This window comes from Sinohyriopsis cumingii, chromosome 1 (assembly GCF_028554795.1).
Source record: "Sinohyriopsis cumingii isolate HCF-2022 chromosome 1, ASM2855479v2, whole genome shotgun sequence".
Lineage (NCBI taxonomy): Eukaryota > Metazoa > Mollusca > Bivalvia > Unionida > Unionidae > Sinohyriopsis > Sinohyriopsis cumingii.
In genome coordinates this window covers 115,468,763-115,492,510 of record NC_142961.1, presented here as the reverse complement: position 1 = coordinate 115,492,510, position 23,748 = coordinate 115,468,763, and the positions used below count along the sequence as shown (strand labels likewise).

Below are 23,748 nucleotides of genomic sequence, written 5' to 3'. Positions count from 1 at the left end.
TACATACACAATGTTTATTACAGTGTTTGATTGATCAGATGAAGTAAGTTCACCCGACATACGACAGAGGCCGCTAGATTTTAAGTTAGTCTGATTTTTGTGCCTTTTAACTTTTCTTTTATTCCACCTCCTTTTTTTTTTATTCAAAAGACATAATTAACGTGATAATATAAAGGAGGCCAGCTTTTAATTCAGTGCAACAATACAACAAATACTTCTGCAATTCAGTTATCAAAACATGGTTGGCACTTAATTAGGTTCTCAGAGAAATGCTCTCGGACATAGCTGTTACGGTAGATTGATGCATTTTACGTCTAATTACAAGAGGACACATTGAATTTATGATGATTACACTTAAAAGGAACTAAAAGATGGAACTAGAACACAACAAATTTTAATTGATAAAAAAATTATTTAATGTGTATTTATTTATTAAAGTACTGCCTCCACTCGGCGTAAGTGACATTTTCATTGATAGAAATTTCCTTACTTGTCTTTAATTGCCGGGTACTAGGAATGTCGTTTGGAAAGAAAATGTAAAAAATTGTATGAGCTATTTTTAAATTTGATATTTCATAGTGTTGATTAAAATTTCCAGGCCCTATCTACCGTTTTCAACGATAAAATGAGCAATACATCAAAGTTTCCATTACCAAGTTTGATCATGATTTTCTTCAAGTTCAACAAATAGGGTTAAATTTTTTGGGTATTTTTGGGTTTAAAAAATGGGATCCATGCCTGACACCGCATTATAAGCGGTTTCGTGAGTTATCAGGGCACGAGTTAACGAGGGAGTGGTGTACTGTGAATTAACTTTTTCGTTGGTTTAAATTTTTGTGATTGTACAAGAAATGACATTTTCATCGGTACTTAAATTTGTGGATTAGCAAGGAAATCATAATGTTGGATCATGGTTCATTTGGTCTTTCAGTTTGTTTCTTTTTGTAAATTGCAGCAACAGTGCTCACATTATCAAGTAACATGATTTCCTGGGTTCCTCTAATTTCAGATTTGACCCCTCCTGTTATTTAAGTGAAGCGCCCATTGGGCTTATCTAAAAACTGTAATTAAATGAATCACAAGCCTTTGAAATTCTGTCACTTTGGTGGTAAGAATATATATATATATATACATACATACATGTAGTAGACAATGTTAACAACATATTTATTTGGTGGGTGGTGTGCAGAATAAAAATTAGTCACTTTATTTGACACCATTCAAAATATAAAGGATAAAAGTCATTGTAACTCCATTTCCAAAGTCAAGAGTTATGTATGCGCTGCAGCACAGTTGGTAAGAAATTTAGGAGTTGTTGCCCTTTTTAACTTGCAGCTTTATGTAATGTAGGATAAAATCTTCTAAACGCAACTAGATTTTTTAATGGACCACTATTAAAGTTCGAAAAATGTTACAGACATCATCGAAAGATGCACATGTCAACAATTCACTTTGCTCCAGCAAATTTTGTTAGAGTTATTGGCTTTTCTTTTTGTCTTATAGTTTAATAAGTGAGGTAAGCCACGCTCTAGTTAGTGCAACTAGTCCTTAAGTTTCTAATGGATTGCTATCAAACTTGGTAAATATTATATTCATCACCTGAAGATGTACATGTGGATAGATCAGTGTGCTCCTGTAGTTTTTATTAGATTTATGACCCTTTGTAACTTAAAACAGAATGCATTTTGACATCAGTGGATTACCATGAAATTTGGAAAATAATATGATAATCATTTGAAGATATGTACACTGAGCAAGTACTGTTTCAACTGGTTTCTTGGAGTTATTGCCCTTTTTGAATTGTAGCCAGATGTAGTATGGTGGTGCTGTACAGTTTCATATTTTGCATAGGGTTAGACTTTTAAAGAAAAAGAATTTCCTCGGGTGTCCTCACTAGTTATACTGGCTATTTAAAAAGGACCTTGTATATCTTAGGTATAATTTAAAGAACCTTTAATTCTCTTAATTTTGGTATATAATTGCTGTGTGTAATATGGGTTATAGAGTATACAGCTTGGCCTTACTTCAAAAAACTGCTAGCTTCGCTTGGTCATTTTCACTTCTTGGACTTCAGAGGTAAATTGTACAAAAAGAGCCGATAATTTTTTTTACATTTTATGTATTTGGTAATTAATTCATTGCACTTTCAGAAGCTGTTACTGTCTACTCTGGTAACATTTATTTTCCCTATTTTAATAACTGCTAAAGATAGTGTACTTTAGACTAATTCAGGCTGATTTTTTTAACACAAGGGAACAGTCATTTTAGTTAGCTGTGTGCTTAGATCATTTACAATTTCCACAAGTACAATATCCAATGAAATTTCAGCCAAAGTACATGAAAGTAACATAGAGATAAGCCAGCATTCTCCCTATTGTGTATGTTGCAAATGTAAACAACTTCACCTTACACCCACCAATTTCTCAGAAGTTCATAATATCTGTAGAGTGCCCCCCCCCCATATGACAGAATTTTGTGAATATAGCTTGTCTCTCAGTTTTCATTGTATCACCAAGAAACTTTATACATGTTATGGTGTTCATTACTTCTCATGATTGTTTGTTAGAGTTATTGCCCTTTTCATCTTGGAGCTGATTATAGTCTAGGACAAAGTCTTGTGAGTGCAACAAGTCACTGTGAAACTTGTTACATATTATGGTCATCATCTTAAGATGCATGTACAGTGGAACCCAGCTATAACACGATAATTGGGGTAAAAAGATATAGGATTGCATTAATATCAGGGTCGTGTTAATGCGTGGTGGAACCCTGCTATAACACAATAATTGGGGTTAAAAAAATAGGATTGCATTAATATCAGGGTTGAGTTAATGCGGGGTGGAACCCTGCTATAGCACAATAATTGGGGTTAAAAAAATAGGATTGCATTAATATCGGGGTGCATCTTATGGTCATCATCAAAAGATGTACATGATGAAAAATCTTTGTGTTCCTATCATTTCTGTAAGAATTATTGCCTTTTCTGAGCAAATGTTTGTGAATGCAATTAGTCATTGTACTATTTTTAGAATAGTTGTGCCCTTTTTAGTTGATAGACTCATCTTTATCATGGGGTCTGGCTGGATGCAGGACATGTGTGGGGAGTATATTTTCATGAACTAATTGCTCACCATTCCTCTGTTGTTTTTTCCCTTTAAGATGTAAATAAAGCTGCCAGTTATGAAAACATAGATAATACACAGAAACATCTGTGATCTTTTATGGATATAGTTTTCAGCAGTCAACAGTAATTTGAAAAGGTAATAAATTATGCTCTAAAATGTACATTTTATAATTTCTTCTGCCCAAAAGTGAGCAGTTGCAATTAGATTTTATTTTACAGTATTATACTTTTTTCAGAGAACAACACATTGGCACATATACGTGTATTCATGTCTAATGTATACCATCAATAAGGTATCAACACTGTTTACTGTCATGCTATCGTGGCAATTAGGTCATCCATAATCATGTAATTCCATTGAAAAATTGTACACAGATTTAAATATTCAATAATTATGCCACAGATCATTGTGTCTGAATTCAGTATCTAATATAAAGCATGAACAGAGTATTAACACCGTTTACTTATCATCTGATATCGTACCTTTGTTGCATGCAGTTAATCCATAAAACATGTAATTCCACTGCAAAAATTACATACATATTTAAACTATTCAATAATTTTATCACAGATTTTTATGTGTCTGAATTCAATAGGAAAAATTAACAGCAAAATTAGGTTAAGAAAGACAAAGCACATGTACGGTTCATTATGTTCCAGGGTTTGTGAACAGTATCTGCACAAATTTCATACTGCTCAAATTTACTCATTAGTGTTTCCATGTACCTTTATCCATTGTAAATTCCCAATAATTAACACTTGTATGCCTATTTGTTTGAATGACTACAGCAAAAATAATTAACAATCAACACACGCTTTCAGTGTGCATATTACTTTTACTTCAGATTTTGTGAATATCAAAAGAAACATGTGAAAACTACTACTATACTAATCATTGCACAAAGTGCAAAGTCAATCCAATAATGTTCTTTTGGCATAACACTTTAAGAACCTGGTGAAATTGTTAAATTTCAGAAACCACGCCACGATCATATTATATTCAAATTCTTACACAAACTCTTCTCTAAAGTGATAATGGATATGTTACACACTATTTCTCATACTTTGAAAAGAAATATTTTTCTGGATATAAGAAAAATACATGTACATGTATTTAAATTTTCAGGAACCATGCCACAATCAAGTTATATTCGAATTCATATGCAATCTCTTCCCCAAAATGATAGTATATTTGTAATACACTATTTCAGTTACCGGGGGTCCCGAGTGGTCTAAAGCACTCTCCGTTACAGATCACTGACATCTCACCTCTGTCTGCGTGGGTTCGAGTCTCAGATTCGGCCAATGTGGGTATGTGAGAAAGCTTGCCAGTAGCTTCTCGTGGGTCGGTGGTTCTTTCCGGGGTTTTCCTGGATTCTTCCTCCACCATTAAAACTGGCCACCTTGTATAGCCTATCATGTGCTGAAAAATGCCATTAAACCCCACAGCAACAACAACAACAACAACATTTCAGTTACCTACTTTGAACAAAAAATATATTTTCATGTGCGAATGAATATATGAAATTTCGGGAGCCATACCACAACTGCGTTATGTCCGAATTGTAGCGCATTATAGTGGGGTCACACTGTATCAATTAATCACAGTGCATCTTATGGTCATCATCAAAAGATGTACATAATGAAAAATCTTTGTGTTCCTGTCATTTCTGTAAGAATTATTGCCTTTTCTGAGCAAATGTTTGTGAATGCAACTAGTCATTGTACTATTTTTAGAATAGTTGTGCCCTTTTTAGTTGATAGACTCATCTTTGTCATGGGGTCTGGGTTGGATGCAGGACGTGTGGGGAGTACATTTTCGTGAACTAATTGCTCACCATTCCTCTGTTGTTTTTTCCCTTTAAGATGTAAATAAAGCTGCCAGTTATGAAAACATACATAATACACAGAAACATCTGTGATCTTTTATGGATATAGTTTTCAGCAGTCAACAGTAATTTGAAAAGGTAATAAATTATGCTCTAAAATGTACATTTAATAATTTCTTCTGCCCAAAAGTGAGCAGTTGCAATTAGAATTTTTTTTTGCAAAAGGAGTTGTAATTTAATTGGTTGCATTTAAATATACTTGGTGCAGACAGCCACATGGCAAAAAGCACCTCATTTTTCATGGTCCATACCAACGAATCACAGCGACCTTAATAAAATAAGTATTTTGAGTGATTAGTAGTAGACTTAAAGTAACTACTAACATACTTTGTAGTACTCATCCTTGGGTTCTGTATTATAGCTGTGTTCTGGCATATGTTTAACTTTTAAATTTTGCACTTTCCAGGTTTTGATTAAATCTTCCTTGGTAAAAATAAAGAGACTCCCAAGAAATGAAGAATGGCAGATTTCAAGACATTCTCTGTCATTGATTATGGCGTCAATTCCATTGGTTGGCTTTTGTCATGTAACAGTCTGTACCAGCCATTCACAGGCAGAATCCTTTTTGTGTGGGGCCAATAAAACCAGTATTTTACTACAGCTGACAATATTTGTTGGCCTTATTTTCCAAGTGGTAGTATTACTGTCCGTTGTTCTTTGCTCAGTTCATAAGGTAAGAATTTTATTTTCACATGTTCATGAAAACTCTTAATAAATGAATAAATGGAAATGTTATAATGAGAGTTTTCTTACTCATTTTGATACACGATGGAAATTCCAAATTAAACATTTAAGCATTTTGCTGCTTTTCTTGTGATAATAAGAAAAACAGTTATTAGAGTTTTTAATAAAGTTCAAAGGATTCCACAATCACTTCTAACTGTACAGCAAATTATGTGCAGATTAAATAAATTTGGAGAATGGGTTTTTGTTTCAAACCCATCTATAAAACTAATTTGTCATTTACAGACAGGCTTCCCAGAAATGTAAGAAAGGTTCATAAATGCTTTGCTTTTTATATAGGTGTCCTTTATATGTAAGTGTCCAGTATGATGTTTTTTTTTTTTAGTATAAGTGTTAGGAAGGCACTTTTGTAATAAACCTTTATACCGTACAAAATTTCTTATAAACTGGAGTCCAGCTTCAAACAAGATATACCCTGATCTACTGTAGTATAATGTACTGGCGGAGCAGGGTGTTAAGGAAATTTTTTTTGATAGTTATCTGACAGTTATTTTGTGAGTTTACATTTCTTACCCATGTATTTTGCCTCTTTTCAAAGAGTTTTTGAGAGAGAAAAAAGTTTTATGGTCAAGAAATCACGACTAAATTGCAAAAAGGATTCAATTTATTTTCATAGGCATCCATTTTTTGGGGTTTAGCTAAATGTGGGCATCTGATGCCACTAGGGATGAGATCACTGCAGTATTGTCTAATAACATTGTAGAAGATTAACATTTTTTGTGTTATTTTTATTTTGTTATTTGATATAACTAATTATTTCTTAATTTCTTTTTTCAGCTTGGAACAAAGAAGAACAGTTTGTGTTGGTTTCTGTTTATTGGCACAGTGTGCCACACATTCAGTCTTCTGTCCAGTTCTTTTGTGGAAGAGGAGCATCAAACCTGGTATTTCCTCACCATGACATTCCACGTTCTTCTGCTGGTGAAAATATTTACCACAAAAATAATATTGAAAGCTAAAAGAAATGAAAATGAGACATCAGGGGAAGAAAATATAGAAAGATATTCTAAGTTATCACAACAGAAAAGTCATGACAATTGTTCCAGTTATTTCCATCAGGAAAATTCAGGAGTTAAGTTTTATGAAAGAAAATTTCACACCTGTCACAAGCCTTCTCCAGACATTAGAGACTCTGTCAACAGTCCTAATGAAAAGGAAGAAGAAAAATATAATAAAAAAGAAAGGAAGAAAGATGGCTATCTCCTCACCAGATATGCTGATTCTTTGTGCTCAAATTGGAATGCTGTTTTAGGGATCCTGGCAGTCTTAATTCTGTCTCGTGCTCTAAGAAGCCTCAACCAGACCGGAAACAAATGGCTTGATAGACCAGATATTGGTGACTGGCTTACAAGGTAACCATCACTCGTGGGTCTTTTGTTTTTGCATATTTGTTATTGTTTTATTTTCACTCTCCGATTTTTGCTTATTTGTTGTTTTAATTTCACAAAGATCTCCAAAGCTTTAATTTCCTTTAGATTAGGAAGGATCCTGTACATATTCAAGTGGATTCATTTACATGTATTTCTTTGGATGACTCATTTTTGTCAGAATTGTTATGTACAGCACAGACATTTTTAACTACTCTTAAGAAGTCATATGACTACCTGTTGTGTTTGCGAAATTTCTCATACTTACTGAGTAGTCTTCATATCTATAATCTAGCTTGAAATGTAACTTTTAAAACTTTGCCCAAGTTGTTTCTTTAAAGTGGAGCATATTACCTAATTGTCATGTCTGTCTGTTTGTCTGTCTTATTAGCAGTATGGTTTCCATGCAATAATTTAAAATCTGATTCTGTTCCACATACCGTAACTGAACTTGAGTTGCCCGTAGAATACAAATAAGAATCTCAATTCAGGTGCCCAAAAGTTCAAGGTCAAGGTCTTTATCAACAACCAAGACATTCTGCTTCTCATGTCCCCATTAAAGAGACAGAAGAAAGCTTATTGATTTAAAGGTCAAAGTTCAAGGTCACAATGACCCTAGGAAGTAAAGTGGCTTATATGTTTTAACTTGAGCTCTACTATGCAAAGCTTGATCACAACTCATGGGTACAAAAAGTTTATTGATTTTTGGTATCTTGAGGTGATCAGTCAAGATCAGTATGGCATGGGAAAGGGAATATAATTTGTCTAGTACAATAAAGTAGGTTTTCAGCAGCCCCTGCTATGAACGACCACCTGTCATTTATGAACGCAATTGTTATGAAAGGATCAGTTTCATTATATAAATGCAATGCCTTAAGTGGCCAAATACATCCTGCAACCACTGTTTTTAGGCAAAATATGTCTTTTGTTATGAACAACTACATTGCAAAAACATATTAATACCAGTGACCTTGATTTAATCTTCTGTAAGTATGTTAAGATCCATAAGCAAAGTGCACTGTTCTGAACAACACCACTATGACTGACCATATCACAAACACAAACGCTACTGACCTGTATTTAATTCTTTGTAACCACTTAAATAATAAATACTGTTCTAAACAAAAATAAAATGAGAAATGAAGCTGGATACCAGTCAGTTTCCTAAATATGACCAGTCATGCTGGAAGTGAAATTTGTTATAGACTGTAAACCAGACTGAAGTACTAGCTGCTATTGTAGTGCCATAATCATGTGATCGCCCATTGACATTAACCATTCTTTATTGAAAGGGAATAGTCATGGACACACATAGTTTGAAAGTTTGTGTTATTTTTGTTTTCTTTGTAAACCTGCAATATGTCAATAATGTGATAATGAAAATTCTTTATAAAGGCATCACTGTAGCAGTCAAGTACATCATTTGTATTCGCAGTTAATCTGTAATGCCTGGGGTCTTAATCTTTGTCATTGGTAAATGATAATCATTTTCCAGATTTGGTTGTCATTTTTAATGAGTTCTGTTTTTTTGTTGCTTTTTTGATTTTATAGTGATTAAAACCCACACACCAGGTCATCATCTGTTTACCTTAGGGCATCCAGTTACACCCTTTGCTGATAGAGCTAATCTGTTTGTCATTTGTGAATTAAGCCTTGGATTTTGACTATAAGAAAAATTTTGTTTTGATTTTTGGATTTCATCGGTGTGTGTATATATATAATTGAAAGATTTAAAAATAACTTGCAGTATGGTATGAATTCCTATAATATTTCCTAAATGTACTATCAGTTTCACAGTAATCTGGAAACACTCCAAAAGTATTCCGAATGAAGGTTCTGATCTGCTTATGTGCTGGCAACACTGAAGAAACACTGTTCTATTCAACAGTTTTACTTCAAGATAAATCCAATGAAAGTTGAATAGCACAATGTCCTTGAATGTTTCACAGTATTCCAATGAAATTATTAAATATCCAAGTCCTTGAATGTTTTCACAATAATCCAGCATAGTATTGTCTGTTTAGAATAAATGGTTCTCAGTGTTTAATATATACACCTGAATCCTCTCATTACTCTTACAAAACTGTAGAACTAATTCCTTTATATAGCCATGATTTACTCATCTGATCATTCAGAGAAGACTCCAGGTATTTAAATTTTCTTCCATTGTGAAATATCTGTAACAGTTAGCATCTGACTTTCTTTATAATTGGGCCAAACATCAACTAAAGCGGCCATGATATGTTAAGAGTATAGATGTTCTCCTATGATCATGTGATGTTGACATGACTTCATTCAACTGTTTCATGGTGTAGTTTGACCGAATTAGTTGTTTACATGAACTTGACAAAAACCTTGATTTATGAATGGAGAAAGTACATACATGTACTCTTCTTACAGTACAGGCCAGCCACAGAATCAGAGAATTTTAAAAAATGGCATTTGCAACTCAAATAAAACTAAATTATAAAAATAATATAAGAAAGACATGGATATCTAACAGAATTATGAATAAAGAATAAATGTCAAGGTCACCATGGCCGACAAGACAGGTGGTAGGTATATGTACCATTCGCACATATCAGTTAATGCTCTTATATTTCTTCTTCTAGATATATATTTTGTGTGTGTGTGTGTGTGTACCAGATATTGGTTATTCATTTACTGGCATCACTTTGATATTTCATAGTCATACTGTTGAGCTATAGATTCATACTCATTTTGAAACTATTTTGCAACTGTGTTCAGACATGATTTATAACACAATTTCTTTTATGCCCTTTTTGTTTTAGACCAGAGAACAAAGTCTGGCTTTCTGTAGCTGTCATTGTTTCATTGGTGACAGTTCTAGCCAGTATATGGGGAGTATCATCCTGGCTGGATAGAACACTGCTTTTGATTGGTTGTTTTGGTGTCTATATATACAGAGCTATTACAGGGGATCTCATCTTCTTTGAAACTCCTTCTTCAAAGTAAGTAGATAATTGTGTGTACTGTACAGTGCTTTATATCAGCAATGCAAAATTTTAATGCTGTTTTAAATGGATTTAATGGTGTAGATTATATTTCAACATACTTTATTGTATAAATTAAAACCATTTGGTCATTGATTTTAATATTTTTTGCATTTACTGTTACTTTGCCCAACCTGTACTGAAGACAAGTTATAACATTAAAAATATCTGTTCATTTGTTTGCCCCTCTGTACATCTGTTTGCTCTCTGTACATCTGTTTGCCCCTCTGTACATCTGTTTGCCTCTCTGTGCATCTATATGCCCCTCTGTACATCTGTTTGCCCCTCTGTACATCTGTTTGCCCCTCTGTACATCTGTTTGCCCCTCTGTACATCTATTTGCCTCTCTGTACATCTATTTGCCCCTCAGTACATCTGTTTGCCCCTCTGTACATCTGTTTGCCCCTCTGTACATCTATTTACCCCTCTGTACATCTGTTTGTCCCTCTGTACATCTATTTCCCCCTCTGTACATCTGTTTGCCTCTCTGTACATCTGTTTGCCCATCAGGCATTACTTTTGACTGAGCAGCAGAGAGGGTAAACAAACCACTTGCTGGAATGTTCATTTTTGAAAAATAAGGCTTCCTACGAAAATGAAAAAAATAAAGTCAATAATGTCAAACCAAAGCCTCTAACGTACCGAGAGTTTCTCTAATTGGGTTACTATATCTTTGTCGTTTGTGTTTTTCAAAATTTCATTTACCCACCGTGACACTTATTTGTGGTCGCACCCTCTCTGCTGCTGTAATTAAATCATTATTATATCAATCTCTCAACCAAATATTTTATCAAGACCTATACAATATCGCGATCGAGGATCATGTTAATTTATTGTTACAAATCTGTGTGGAGCAGATTGTGCTTTTGAAAATAAGTTTTTTAACCTAATCATATCCATATCCCCACTACACCAAGTCTGATGAATATTTCGCAGAGTATGTGTATCGACTCCATTAAACACAACTAAAATATTGCAGTTATCTCTGATCACTTTAGGTATTTGTGTATATTGCTTAGTAACATAAATCACATCAATAATTTTATGTCTGCCTCGAGAAAATATTCTAGCTGTATTTGATTGTCCAGCATTCCATCTTCTTATACTACAAAATTATTAATAAATCCATTGAGGTCATCTACAGATAGGGCTTCATCAATATCGGTGATAAAACCAATAATATCATTATCATCTTCATCCAACAAGTTTGCATTTTCATTAAAATCTTTTAAGTTCATCGTAACATCTCTGATCATCAACTGACAGATATAACTTATTCCACTTGAGCCATCTCATTATTGAATTAAGCAGTAATTGTGTTTTACTCGATCTGGATGGACCAATTATTATTATTCTGATGGAATTCGGTAATGCTTAAATATGTTTGACTGAATCTTGTTTTTGTGTTGCTGAGAAATCAATGACATCCATGTTATCAAATATAATAAATAATATAGATTTATATTGTGTTCGATGTAGAGCATCCACTACTACAAGTGGATTAACAACAATAAAAACAAAAAATAAAAAGCATGTACTTAAATTTAAATGTGTCAAATGTGATACAAATAAATGTAAATTTATTTTGTCTTGTATGAAGACTGCTGGTGATATCGTTACTTCATTAATAAAATTATCAGGAACTCCATGGGCTAAATACCCAGAAGAAAAATATCTTCCAGGATATAATTATTGTGTTACTGGAACCCAACTTGATATCTGACTTGACGAGCGAGAGCAACCAAGGCTTGGAGAGTATCCAATAAATGCAATTGATCAAGCATGTCACATTCATGATAAAGCTGATGATCTGTTAATTTATTTCCATGTATCATGTTTTTATCTGTTCCATTATTTGTTTGGCTACACAATTTAGCCTTGACAAAGTCAAAGATGAAAATTTCATCGGGTTTAGATCATGAATGCTGGGTTTATCATTTATTGGATGAATTCCATAAAAAACCATGGTCACAGGATACACTCCTTTATGATATGGTTTGTCAATAGCAGTCAACATTCCAGGTTTGGAATTTTTACTTAATATAGCGATTTTTTCATTATGAAAGACAGGGTCACATTTGTCACTGATAATCCAAGTATTCTCTAATTCCTTAATAAACTTTACTCTGAAAAAATATCCTTGATTGTCGAGATAATTAATTAGCATTGCTGCTTGTTGCTCATTCAATGTAGCATTGAAAACTTCGATGTTATTGCATATGATTTTGAATGTTGACCACACATGAGTTGCGCCATCTATACGAAATTCTTTTCTAGCACTACGATTACTTTTAATCAGAGTTTCTGTCGGATCAACCAGAGCTCATCTTTGTGGGTCAGGGGTTCTTCTATCAAGACTGAAGCTATATTCAGATGGTTTAATCTTAATCACTGTTAATTCATCCGTAATATAATTAAGACTTATATTTAAATTTTTATATATATATATATATATATATATATATATATATATATATATATATATATATATATATATATATACTGATTCAAGCAACCTCTTGTAACAAAGCCTGTGTACATGACTTCTGTGGATATCATTTACAAAGTGTACAGAGAGGGAGTTTAGGACCAAAATGATGTTTGAAATATGGTGTTGGAGTTAGAGAAGAAATGCAATGTGGTGGTAAAAAAATACAGACAACTGAAAAGATATTATGATAAAAAACAACATTGATAATAATGACAAAGTTATAAGAAATGCAGAAGATTATATCACTAGGTTTTCAAAACAATCATTATTTAACAAATGATATTATTATATAAATGGAGCAAAAAGAATTTGTGAAACATCCTATCATCAAGAATTACAAGGCATCTAGTGATGGTATCATCAGGCACTGTTGACTAAAAAGACTTTAGTCAGTGATGTTAATAATTTTGGTTATATAAGATTTACTGTTAAGAAAAAATATTTCTGTCATAAATTTATTTATGAGTGTTATCACAGAGTTTATGACGGTCTTTTGATCAATCATATTGATTCAGATAAGAAAAATAATGATTTGTGCAACTTGTGAGCTATCACACAAGTCAAAATTCTCGATTTGGAAATAGTGTCTGCAATGATAAAAGCGCTAAAGTTGTTAAATCTGTAAATGTAGAGAAAGGTGAAGAAATATTTCTATCGACTAATGCAGCTGCTAAATATTTTGATATTTGTTTTGCTTCAATACATTCTGTCGCAAATAAAATATACAGATCTGCTTTTTCAAGGAAATATAAACAAAAGAATTTTTTTTTCTCATTGTTGTTGAAGGGAGATAACTCTGTCAAGTTAAGGTCTCTCCAGTAGAGTAATTAAATAGTTATCTTGCTTGCTTCTGTTTAATTGACAGCATGTTTTTTGTCATCGTAACTAATTATAGACAAATATTCAGTAATTTAACTATCTGTATGATAATTAATATCAGTGAAGTAATATAATTTTGTAATAGTTCAAATTAGTGAAAGGATATTTACATCTTAATTTCGTTTCCCTTAAATCAGTCACCTGCTTTGTAATGGAGTAGCTATTTTTAGATCTCTGTTATACATAAATACGTGCATTTTAAAATATGATTATTTTAATACGATGTGTTTTGGAAAATGGAAAATAAATTCACACCATAGTTCATTTGTAGGAAATCCAGCATAGGTACCTTTATAATAATTTTTGAAACATATATCTGTATGATGTGTACAGGGGTACAATGCTAGAGTGTTGGATTCTCATACTCAAGGTCTGGCAATCAAATCCTGTGTGTGTGAGTGATTTGGATTTTTAATGTAGCCTTAACAATATTTCAGTGATATTGCTACAATGTCTGCAGTGTGACAGTTTATAGTGATGTCTAGCACTGGGGTATCATGTCGCAGACATGTAGCATGATGTTCCACCCAGTCACATTATCATGACTCCAGGCTGACCAGTCCTAACACCAACGTCTTAATGCTGAGCGCCAAGCGAGGCAGCTGTCAGTACCATTTTTGTAAGTGTTTGGTATGACTTGTTTGGGGATCAGACCCACGATCTTCTGCATCCAAGGCAGATGCTCTAACCACTAGGCCACTAGAGCTGTCAGATCCTGTCACTGACAACTGTCGACGGTGGCGATATTTCACAATTTTTCACTAAAAGGTGGGGGTCTACCCCAGGCTCGAACTTCAACAAAAGAAACCCACTCTCCCCACCATGTCACCACGTTGTGTGTGCTCTTTTGCACGGTCCCAGGGTTGATTACTGGGCATGTATGTGTGTGCAAAAATCAGTTGAATGTAAGAAAGTATATGTATTGTGCTCTCCTTAGAATTAAGGTTATATTATTGTGCCATCCTTAGAATTAAGATTATATGTATTGTGCCGTCTTTAGATTTAAGATTGTATATAGTGCTGTAAATAGCTTGATATTATATGTTGTGCTGTCCTTAGAATTAAGATTGTATATACGCTGTAAATTGCTTGATACAATTCTGTAAATATGCTACCATATGTGTTGTGTTGTCCTTTGAATTAAGATTGTATATATGCTGTAAATAGCTTCATACAAAGCTGTAAATAATTTAATTGTAAAATGATGGCAATTGGGGTCATGGTTAATTATCCTTTGACTTTATTTTACCTGAAAAATAAAAGAAAATAATTTGACTTGTGCAATTGTTTTCGATAATTTTAATATACCCATGAAATTGTTCAGATGTTATGTAGAGATTAATAATCAGATTTTCATTTCGTAAATCAGGTAACAGTCTGGATTGGTCAGTAAGTTTGAAATGTATCCTTGATATTGGCAGATTATGACATCACAAATAGACCGGATTAATAGGCCCTTGTACAATCAAATATCCAGGAGGTACTTGCTGTGTAAATGTATGTAAAATATATCCTTGTTGAGATTGATTTGATTTTTCAAGATAGCTGCCATCAGTTGCATCACATACAAGGTTGACTGCGATTGTTGATGTGATATTTACAATTCCTGGTGAAATATGTCTGCCACCACTGTATGGATCATTGTTATATTTGAGAATATTTGATGGTGGGTCTATTTTTCTCCATGCATCAACGATTTGTGGAAAATGTTCATTGATAATATCATTGACCCATAGTTTTAGTTTGCTAGTTTTAAATTCTGGTATTATAAATGTTGATAGATTTACTTCATTTATTTTATAATGATCGAGATATAGTTGCTTAAAATATATTATTTTATATTGTGGTAAATTTATTGTATATGTTTTCATAATATCAGCAGTTGCTATATTAATTTACTCAAGGTCTGATGTAATTTGATTTAAATGTTGTATTGTTTCAACGATTTTGAGTTTTAGATTGTAATTAGGATACTACAGAATATATTTTTTTAAATAACAGCTCTAGTGCTGCTGATATAAATTCATGTTCATCTTTAATTTTATTAGATATAGATTTGAATATTCTTTCAATAACAAAATACACATTGTTTTCATCATATATAACTAAAGAAGTAGGACAGAGATACTGAAGATCAGGGTGTAATGGAGATTCTTTTCAATACTCTGGTTCATTTATATATATATATATATATATATATATATATATATATATATATATATATATATATATATATATATATATATATATATAAATTTACTAGAGAAATCATCTTGTTTTGGTTCTGGTGGTCCTTGATAAACAGGTGTTACCTCTGGCCATTTTAAACACACTTCGGATTGATGATTGATAAATATCTACAGCATAATCTTGTGAATTTATTTCTTTCACAGCTGATAAAGTTGGTTCGTGAACGGTGATAGCTATTTATTAAAATTCTTTTCCTGTTATAGCTTTGATTCTGCACTGGAATTCATCATTGATTTGTTTAATTTGATAATTACCTGTGGGAATACTTACAACTTGCCAGTCGGGAGTTCCATCATCTATACTTTTATTTGCAAATGCCAGTGAATTATATGCTGGCAATCCACCAGATGATTTTGATCTGATATTTGACTAGCTGTAATATATTTGTAATTATGCTAGTGATATTTCTTTCACTGGAATTACGGCTGGAAAGTTAACACTAAATTCTAGATTAGTTGATCTTACTGATATCATCATAGATTTTGACGGAGTTGTATTAATGACAATCTGCTGAAGTAGCTTGTTCGGAGTTGACATTCTTATTTAAATCCTGATTTTCTAAATATGGCATGGAATCTATCAAAGTCATACTTCCTTGTAAATTTTAATCATCTCTGTGAACTCACAATCTGATATTTTCCCATCACTGAGGCTTGTAGATAATAACAAGGATAATTTGGAGTATGCAAACGTCGCTGTGTGTAATTTTATTATATAATCATGCAATTTTGCATTTGTGTATGTACATATTTTTTGTGATGATATTAAGAAGGCCAGCAATTGTTGTTGCAACTGAAAGACAAATTGTTACAACTGCTAGTCATGATGTTATTGTTGAAAATAATACACTGGTTCCAGCAATAAAAGCAGATGCCGAATATACAATTATGTCAACATCAACTACACCTCTGCGATGTTTTTTTCTTTTATTGTATATTCTTCAATGATATTTTTTAGTTTTGTTTGCCATTCATGTGCTTGATTGTATCTAAAGCATTGAACATTGATTGAGAAACTCATTATATTTTAAGTAGGTGGTAGATTGGCAACTAATTCAAAATACAATAATACAACACAGGGTTACCTTTTTCTTTGGGTTCCACCACAAATATTCCCTCATCACTTTAATCTAATGTCACTAACATATATCCAGAGGATCCAGTTAGTGGAAAATGCCATGAAATTGTAGTATGTTTTAATGCCGAATGTTGAGAGCCCATATATACCAGTAACCTCAGCATGATGTTTAATGGATTTATTGAGTGGTGACCATAATGCTGATTCAGATGTTAAAGTATATACTATACAGTCGGTAATTGTTTTTATATCAGAGAGCTTAATGTCGATGTCGGGTGGATTTCCAAAAAATTCATTAATGGTTTTATTTATGTTTCTACGAATATTTAAAAATGTTTGTACATGATTAGAATATTCAGATCTAAATGTCATCATTCCATTGGTAATTGTCATTAACAAGTTCATTATTGGAATGTTGCTATCATTGACATATTTATTGCAGCGTCATCGCTTGATTCTGGTTCTCCATGACCAGTAATTTTATTATTAGTCATATTGAGAGTTATTGTATCAACTGTGGTTAATAATCATTGATCTCAGTTGTTGTCGCTGTCTACATATCTCTGTTACCACATCATCATCTGATTTTGGTTCTGTCACAATAATAATTGTATTTTTACTCATATTGAGATTGCCATGCATAATATCTCCAATTCTTTTGATATGTTCAGCAATTTCTGCCATGATGGATAGAAGTGATTCCTCTGAGTTTTTAATTTTACCGTTTTTAGTAAACACCACTAAGTTTTTTTCTGTTACATCTGGAACCCACAGAATAATATAAGTTAATGGGATATTACTCATCTTTAATCCTCCTTGTTTATCCTGAGAAAGAACGACATTATTTTGGTCCACATTTGCAAGACTGAAAAGATTAGCGAGTTCATCCTTGGCCTCATCAAGGGTTGCATATTTAGATAAGTCACCTTGGTGAGGCTTACTCAGGTGAGAATATCTTCCGTAAATATCTACTGTTAAACTTTAAGATCTGTTTAAAATGATTAGCGGTTACTTGTTAATGACTTTATGAGGTTGTATTGTTGATGAAGATATAGGGTCTAGTACAGCAGTTGCTTCATGCCCGCATATTAGTGGATCGGTTATTGTTTGTGTTGGTAATGTTGAATACCAGACTAGAGTTTTTATTGTGGAGCCAGGCCATACGAATCAAATTAAATAATTCCATGTGGATCAATTGCATATGCCACCCAATGAGTACCAGGGCCGGAACTATTATCGAGATTAATGATACCAGTTTCAATATTATTTGGTTGTTTTGGTAATTGATCAAGCATAGAAACACCTCTAAAAAAATTTATATTTAGTTTTTTAGCAGCATCAACTAAATCAAAATTTGCCTTTGGATGGATTAATGAGATGATCCTGGAAGTCTCAGACCTTTTTCGTACTGATAAGAGGTTCCTGGAAGTCTTAGACCCCTTCCCTTTTTTCAAATCCTTGTCCTGTTGCTTTCTTTAATGCCATCCCAGCAGCAGTTCCAACAGCACCAAATGCAGCAGTTTTTGCAACAGCTGGAGCTGCAGTGGCTATTAATGCTGGTATAGCTGCAAGAAGTGGAAATATACTGCATGTTTTAATTGAGTCTTTAACAACACAATCAGAAAGATTGAGTCTAATGCCTGTTTTTGATTGTTTGGCGCTATTGAAATGTCTGAGTTGACATTCTAACAATGATAGTTTATTTTGACCACCTGTGATCAGATCTTTTTTTAGTGATATTTTTATTCCACAGCTCTTTGCAGAATTTGATTGAAGCTTTTAAATCTGACCAGGAGTCAGACTAACACTAACATGATGATATGACATTATAAATATCGTGAGCGATTTAATTACATGTTTTCTACTGGAGCATCAGTAACTCTCATTCATCCAAAAACACCTTCAAGTAGCATTGCTTTGTCTGAGAGAATAACAGCGATGATTGCTCTGTAACCACCAGCAGACAGTTGAGCTACAGAGGCTCGAAAATGTATATCAACAACAGATTGCTTGAATAAATCTAAATGTTCCAACAAAAAGTAATAGATTGGATATAATGTTGTGAAATCCTGCTGAGATATCTGCAAACCAGTGTCAACGTTTTGATCACACCCCATAAATGTCATTATCCAAAGATTTTGATCAAAATTTAACAATACAGTGTACTTCTTCAGAAGGTTTTTAATGTCCATTTATCCTCAGAGCAACTTCAAAAACTCCAAGTGTGTCAAATACCATTGGATTTCGTTCCTGTGAATCTGTTCTAACATGTTCCTGAAAAGCAATAAATACATGTTGTGGTGCAGAAACTCCTTGCTATGATGCTATCTGCCATGTGAATAACCCAGCCACATTACTTTGAACGCTATCTGTAGTCATTGTCAACCATGATTTACCACCTGTATTCATAAAAGCAAGTAGTTTTTCTTCTTCAGCAAGTGATTGAGTCATTACTGGCAGCCACAGTGACAGTTTTGTTAGTATTACTTTTCTAGCATCAACTGCGTTGGGTCGCCAGATTGCATCATTGTCAGTGGCTTTTCTTACAAATACCAGTGTGTTTAGCTCCAAATATAAATTTTCTAACATTTCTACAAAATCCAAAGGTATGTGACAATGGAATCACACATGAAAAAGTTTCTTCTCCATTTAACAGTGATGTATGTGTGGCAAATCCTAAGCTGAAATTTTCGTTCATCGATGCAAATGTGTCCCCAGCTACTCTCGGGGTGATAAGTGGTATCCTTTGCAAACATCATTGATGGACCAGCTGACCTCGAGTGATCATAGCTGTATCTTGCCAGACTCAATAACATCCTAGCAATATCAACATTTTTGAGGCACGATTCAATATTTTTTCCATCATGTATATAGTACTATTAAATAAAGCCATGACACCATTATTAACAAAACCAGGTCGATGTAAAAGTCTGTACGCTGTATCATCTGTTTTCAAAAGTCTACCTTCTACTTAGATAAATGCTTCAACAGGTAGAAAATATCTGCTTGTATCTTGAACTTGTAGTTCTATTCGACTATGCTGATTTGGTACATGTGCATCACAAGAATACTACTGATAATCGTGTATAGATTCATCTTTAAGAAAAGGTGTGTCCATATCAAATTCTGGATCGGATATATGCTTGAACAGTTTATTATAATCATTATTGTCTAACACGAAGACCACTTCCTGCTATTAAACTTGCTGTGATATTTTTTTTTCTTTTTCTGACTGGGGTATATTAGCCAACTCTTTTTTATTTGCAGCTTGATTTATTATTTTACTGATATTTGCAGGCATAACATCAGTGCTGGGTAATTTTACTGACTGTGGTTTTTGAGGTAATCTTTCTTTGATTGCTGAAAATGCTTTACTGGCAATATTACCAACAGCTCTGATACCTTTATTGCGAATAGTGCAATAGGTTTCATTCCTAATTGTTACGCAATTGGTATTGCTTTTGGAGCTGTTCTCTTAAATAAACTTTGAACAACATCATTAAGTCCATCTCCATAAATCACTTTGTACATTGGCAATTGTGAGTTTACTATCCTAACTATTACAGACCCACATTGAGCATGATATATAATATAAATTATATTTTGATTAATTGTTTTCAGTCGCTTTAATAATCATTAATAATTTCATTAATGAGAGAATGATAAACATTATGATCCATAACACCGCCTGTAAATAATCTTTGTCAGATATTTCATTAATAATTTCTGGAGAATTATTTCCTGTGTGTTTTCCTCCTATCAGAAGTTCTAGTCTGTCAACATCGGCAAGAACACTATCAGGACATATTCCTAAGCCACTTCCAGCTTTTGGTTCAGGTTTTCCCTGACAGTTGAGTAATAGCATCTTCTCATTTTCTCACATCATCATGAAATGATTGTTGAAAATTTTTATTACTTGCAGCTTCAGAAGCAAATGTGATTAAACCTACACTACAAATCCAATCATCTTTTGTCAAATATCTATATTCAGGTTTTAAATATTACCTCTTTCATCGTATTTTGCATCAGTATCATATGTTTCAGATAAGTCCACATCCATGAGAGTCTTTAAACCTTCAGTTGTAAAAAAAAAATCAGCTTCAATTTCAGCACTTGAAAGTTGAGGAATTTGAGCTTCAGGTTTACTCTGTAGTTTTTCTTTTTGTTGTAATTGTTCTATTTGTTGTTGTTGTTGTAATTATTGTTGCTGTAATTGTTCTGTTGTTGTCATTGTAACAAAATTTGTGGCTTAGAAAGTAATACTTGTTCTTGAATTCTTTGTAATTGTTGTTGAGAAATTTGTGGTTGATGTACTTGTTGTTGTGGTTGAGCTTCAGTTATAACTTGTAGATGTTTAGATGGTTCTCCTTTTCTTAAATTTTTCAAAATCAGGGTCATTATCTTTGAGAAATTCTTGTTTAGTAGAGATAAAATATACATCTCTGACCAAATCATTTTTTGTCCAAGATTTTGTTCTTACATATTTACCTTTACTTATTTACCTTTACTTATATTGTTTGCAGCAATATCATAAACTTCTTCTGATTTTGCATTCACAATAGCATTTAAACCTTTTCACGTCACTTTATTTAAGCTCAACTTCAGGTTTAGGTTGTCTTTTTAAGTTGCTGCCCTGTCGCTAAATAATTATTTATTTCACTCATATATGCGATATGATCAAAATCACCTGCCCTAGCTTGGTGAATTCCCTTTTTTATTTGTTTTTTATATTTGAAATATCCAACTGTACCAAAGGTCTCTTGAAACTGGCTTATTAGCTTATTAAGATTTTTAAATATCTTTATTACTATAACTCGCAGCAGCAAATACAGCTAAATCTGCTGCTGTTTACTTTTTTCCTATTGTAGCATCTTCAGTAAATTTATCAAGCATTTCAACTTTTCTTTTTCTGTCATTGGTTTTGGTTCTTCACCAACAGCACCTTCAAGTTGAGCTGGTTGAACAGAAGTTATTTCAGCTGGAAGATCTCTTAAGATCTTTTTTTTTGTCTGTTTAGTTCTTCTTGCAATCTTTTCAATCTACTCAGCAGTTTGTTTTAATGCCGGAAGAAAACTCTCAGTAACTTCTGCAACTTTCTCAGTAGCCTTTGTAACAGGTTTAAAAAATTGTTTTTTTTCTTCTGCATGTTCAACTTGTGCTTCTTGACATTCTTGCAGGTTTTGTCTGAGAGCGTCATGAGCTGGAATATATTTGTTTGAGAGCGTCACGAGCTGGGAGAATTTTTTAATTGCTTCTAATCTTTCTTTCTTACTAGTGTAAGATTATTGATATAATAATGATTTAATTACTCACACATTTATAGCAGCAGAGAGGGTGCAACCTCAGTGAAACGTCCGATGGGTAAACGAACGCACAAATTTTAAAAAACATGAACGACAAAGATAAAGTAACAAAATAAACTAACCCAATTAGAGAAACTCTTGGTAAGTTAGAGGCTTTGGTTTGGCGTTATTGACCTTATTTTTTAGTTTTTGTAGGAAGCTTTATTTTTTAAAAACGACGTTTCAGCAAAAGGTCTGTTCACCCTCTCTGCAGCTAGCATAAATATTTAAGTATCCCTATTGTGCTGTTCACATTAGTTGAACTTTAAACGTTAACCACAGTTGCATTGGGTCAGGGGTGTGGGGAGGGGAGAACAGTTATCTGAAGGTCTGAGTCAAAGGGGGCATTGTTTAAATTTTTGGCATAGGGTCAGTGGTGTTCCTGAGACCCATTTTGAATTCATGTTAAATTTAAGTCATGATGTGGATGAAATATGCCATGGGGTATATTATGTCTGTAGGGATTTGGAGGTTAAAACCATATGTTAATGTAACAGAGGTCAGTTGTTGTTGTTTTTTTTTTTTTCATTGGGGTTGGGTTGGATAAATCTGTTTTTGATGTTGTATAGTATAGCAAGACAAATAGGTTATTTAGTACCAAGGCAATTGGAGTAAAATACCTTGTCCAAAGATACACCACATTAGCTGACTCAGGCTGATGAAGTGGTGGGATTTGAACATGCATCCTCGTGGTCATAATTCCAGCATGCTAATCACTTGACCAGAGGTTCTCAAACTTTGTTATGCAGACTACTGGTGGTCTGCAAGCTCCATTCAGGTGGCCTTTTGAAAGGTTTACAATAGTTAGGTAACAGTATAATCAATACAGTAGAACCTGTCTTGAAAGACCACCTATTTTACAAAAAAATTATGATCTCTTAAGACAGGTGGTCTATCATAACAGGTCACAATCCTATATAATCAACAAATTTGTGCATTGAGCTTCACAAATAATGAATAATCCTCGTAGTTGGATGACATTATAGGAATGGAATCCATGGCAAGTGTCCATCAATTAATTCCAAATTATAAAGTCCCATACACCTTAACTGTAATTAACTGTATACTTTATTGTATGTTGACCAAACTGCAAAGACAAATGGATTTTATTTTGTTCTCCTCTTTTCAGAGCCACAATGGAAGCCTGGCTTGTGTATGCAGTCATATTTATGTATTTCTTCAAAAGTCTAAAATTTTCATTTAAACTTCAGTCCATAATATCTTCAGATACCTCAGTAGGTTCCAAAACACCTTCACAATATAGTCTACAATCACCTGACACACTGCACTGTCTGCATAGCCACTGCAAATCAGACAATATGCTAAGTGTAGAAGATATGTCTAGTGTACAGCATCAAGGCAGACAACAACCTCTCTTAGACACATCCTTGAGTTTGCAAAATTCTGGCACACCAACCACTCCACAGAACCAAGGACAGCTACAACCAAACTTTAGAATACCAGAGAGTCCACAAAGTCAAGTTGCACCAAGTTGTCAGCAGAGTAGAATATCCAGTCTCCAAGTGATTCACAGTTGTTGGATACTGCTGATGACTCTCTTGATGAGACCA

At 33.4% G+C, this 23,748-nt stretch overlaps 1 protein-coding gene across 1 annotated transcript in view; it reads left to right on the top strand.

Annotated features, from left to right (window-relative positions):
• The window catches only part of LOC149807704 (GPI ethanolamine phosphate transferase 2, catalytic subunit-like), a 45,998-nt gene that overhangs the window by 15,691 nt on the left and 6,559 nt on the right, over positions 1–23,748 (top strand). Inside the window, exons 7-10 of the mRNA XM_089969521.1 lie at positions 5,420–5,686; positions 6,535–7,109; positions 9,917–10,096; positions 23,307–23,748. The exon at positions 23,307–23,748 is cut by the window's right edge and continues 138 nt beyond it. Of these exons, the coding sequence (XP_089825647.1) occupies positions 5,420–5,686; positions 6,535–7,109; positions 9,917–10,096; positions 23,307–23,748 (1,464 nt within the window). The remainder of the gene's footprint in view (positions 1–5,419; positions 5,687–6,534; positions 7,110–9,916; positions 10,097–23,306) is intronic.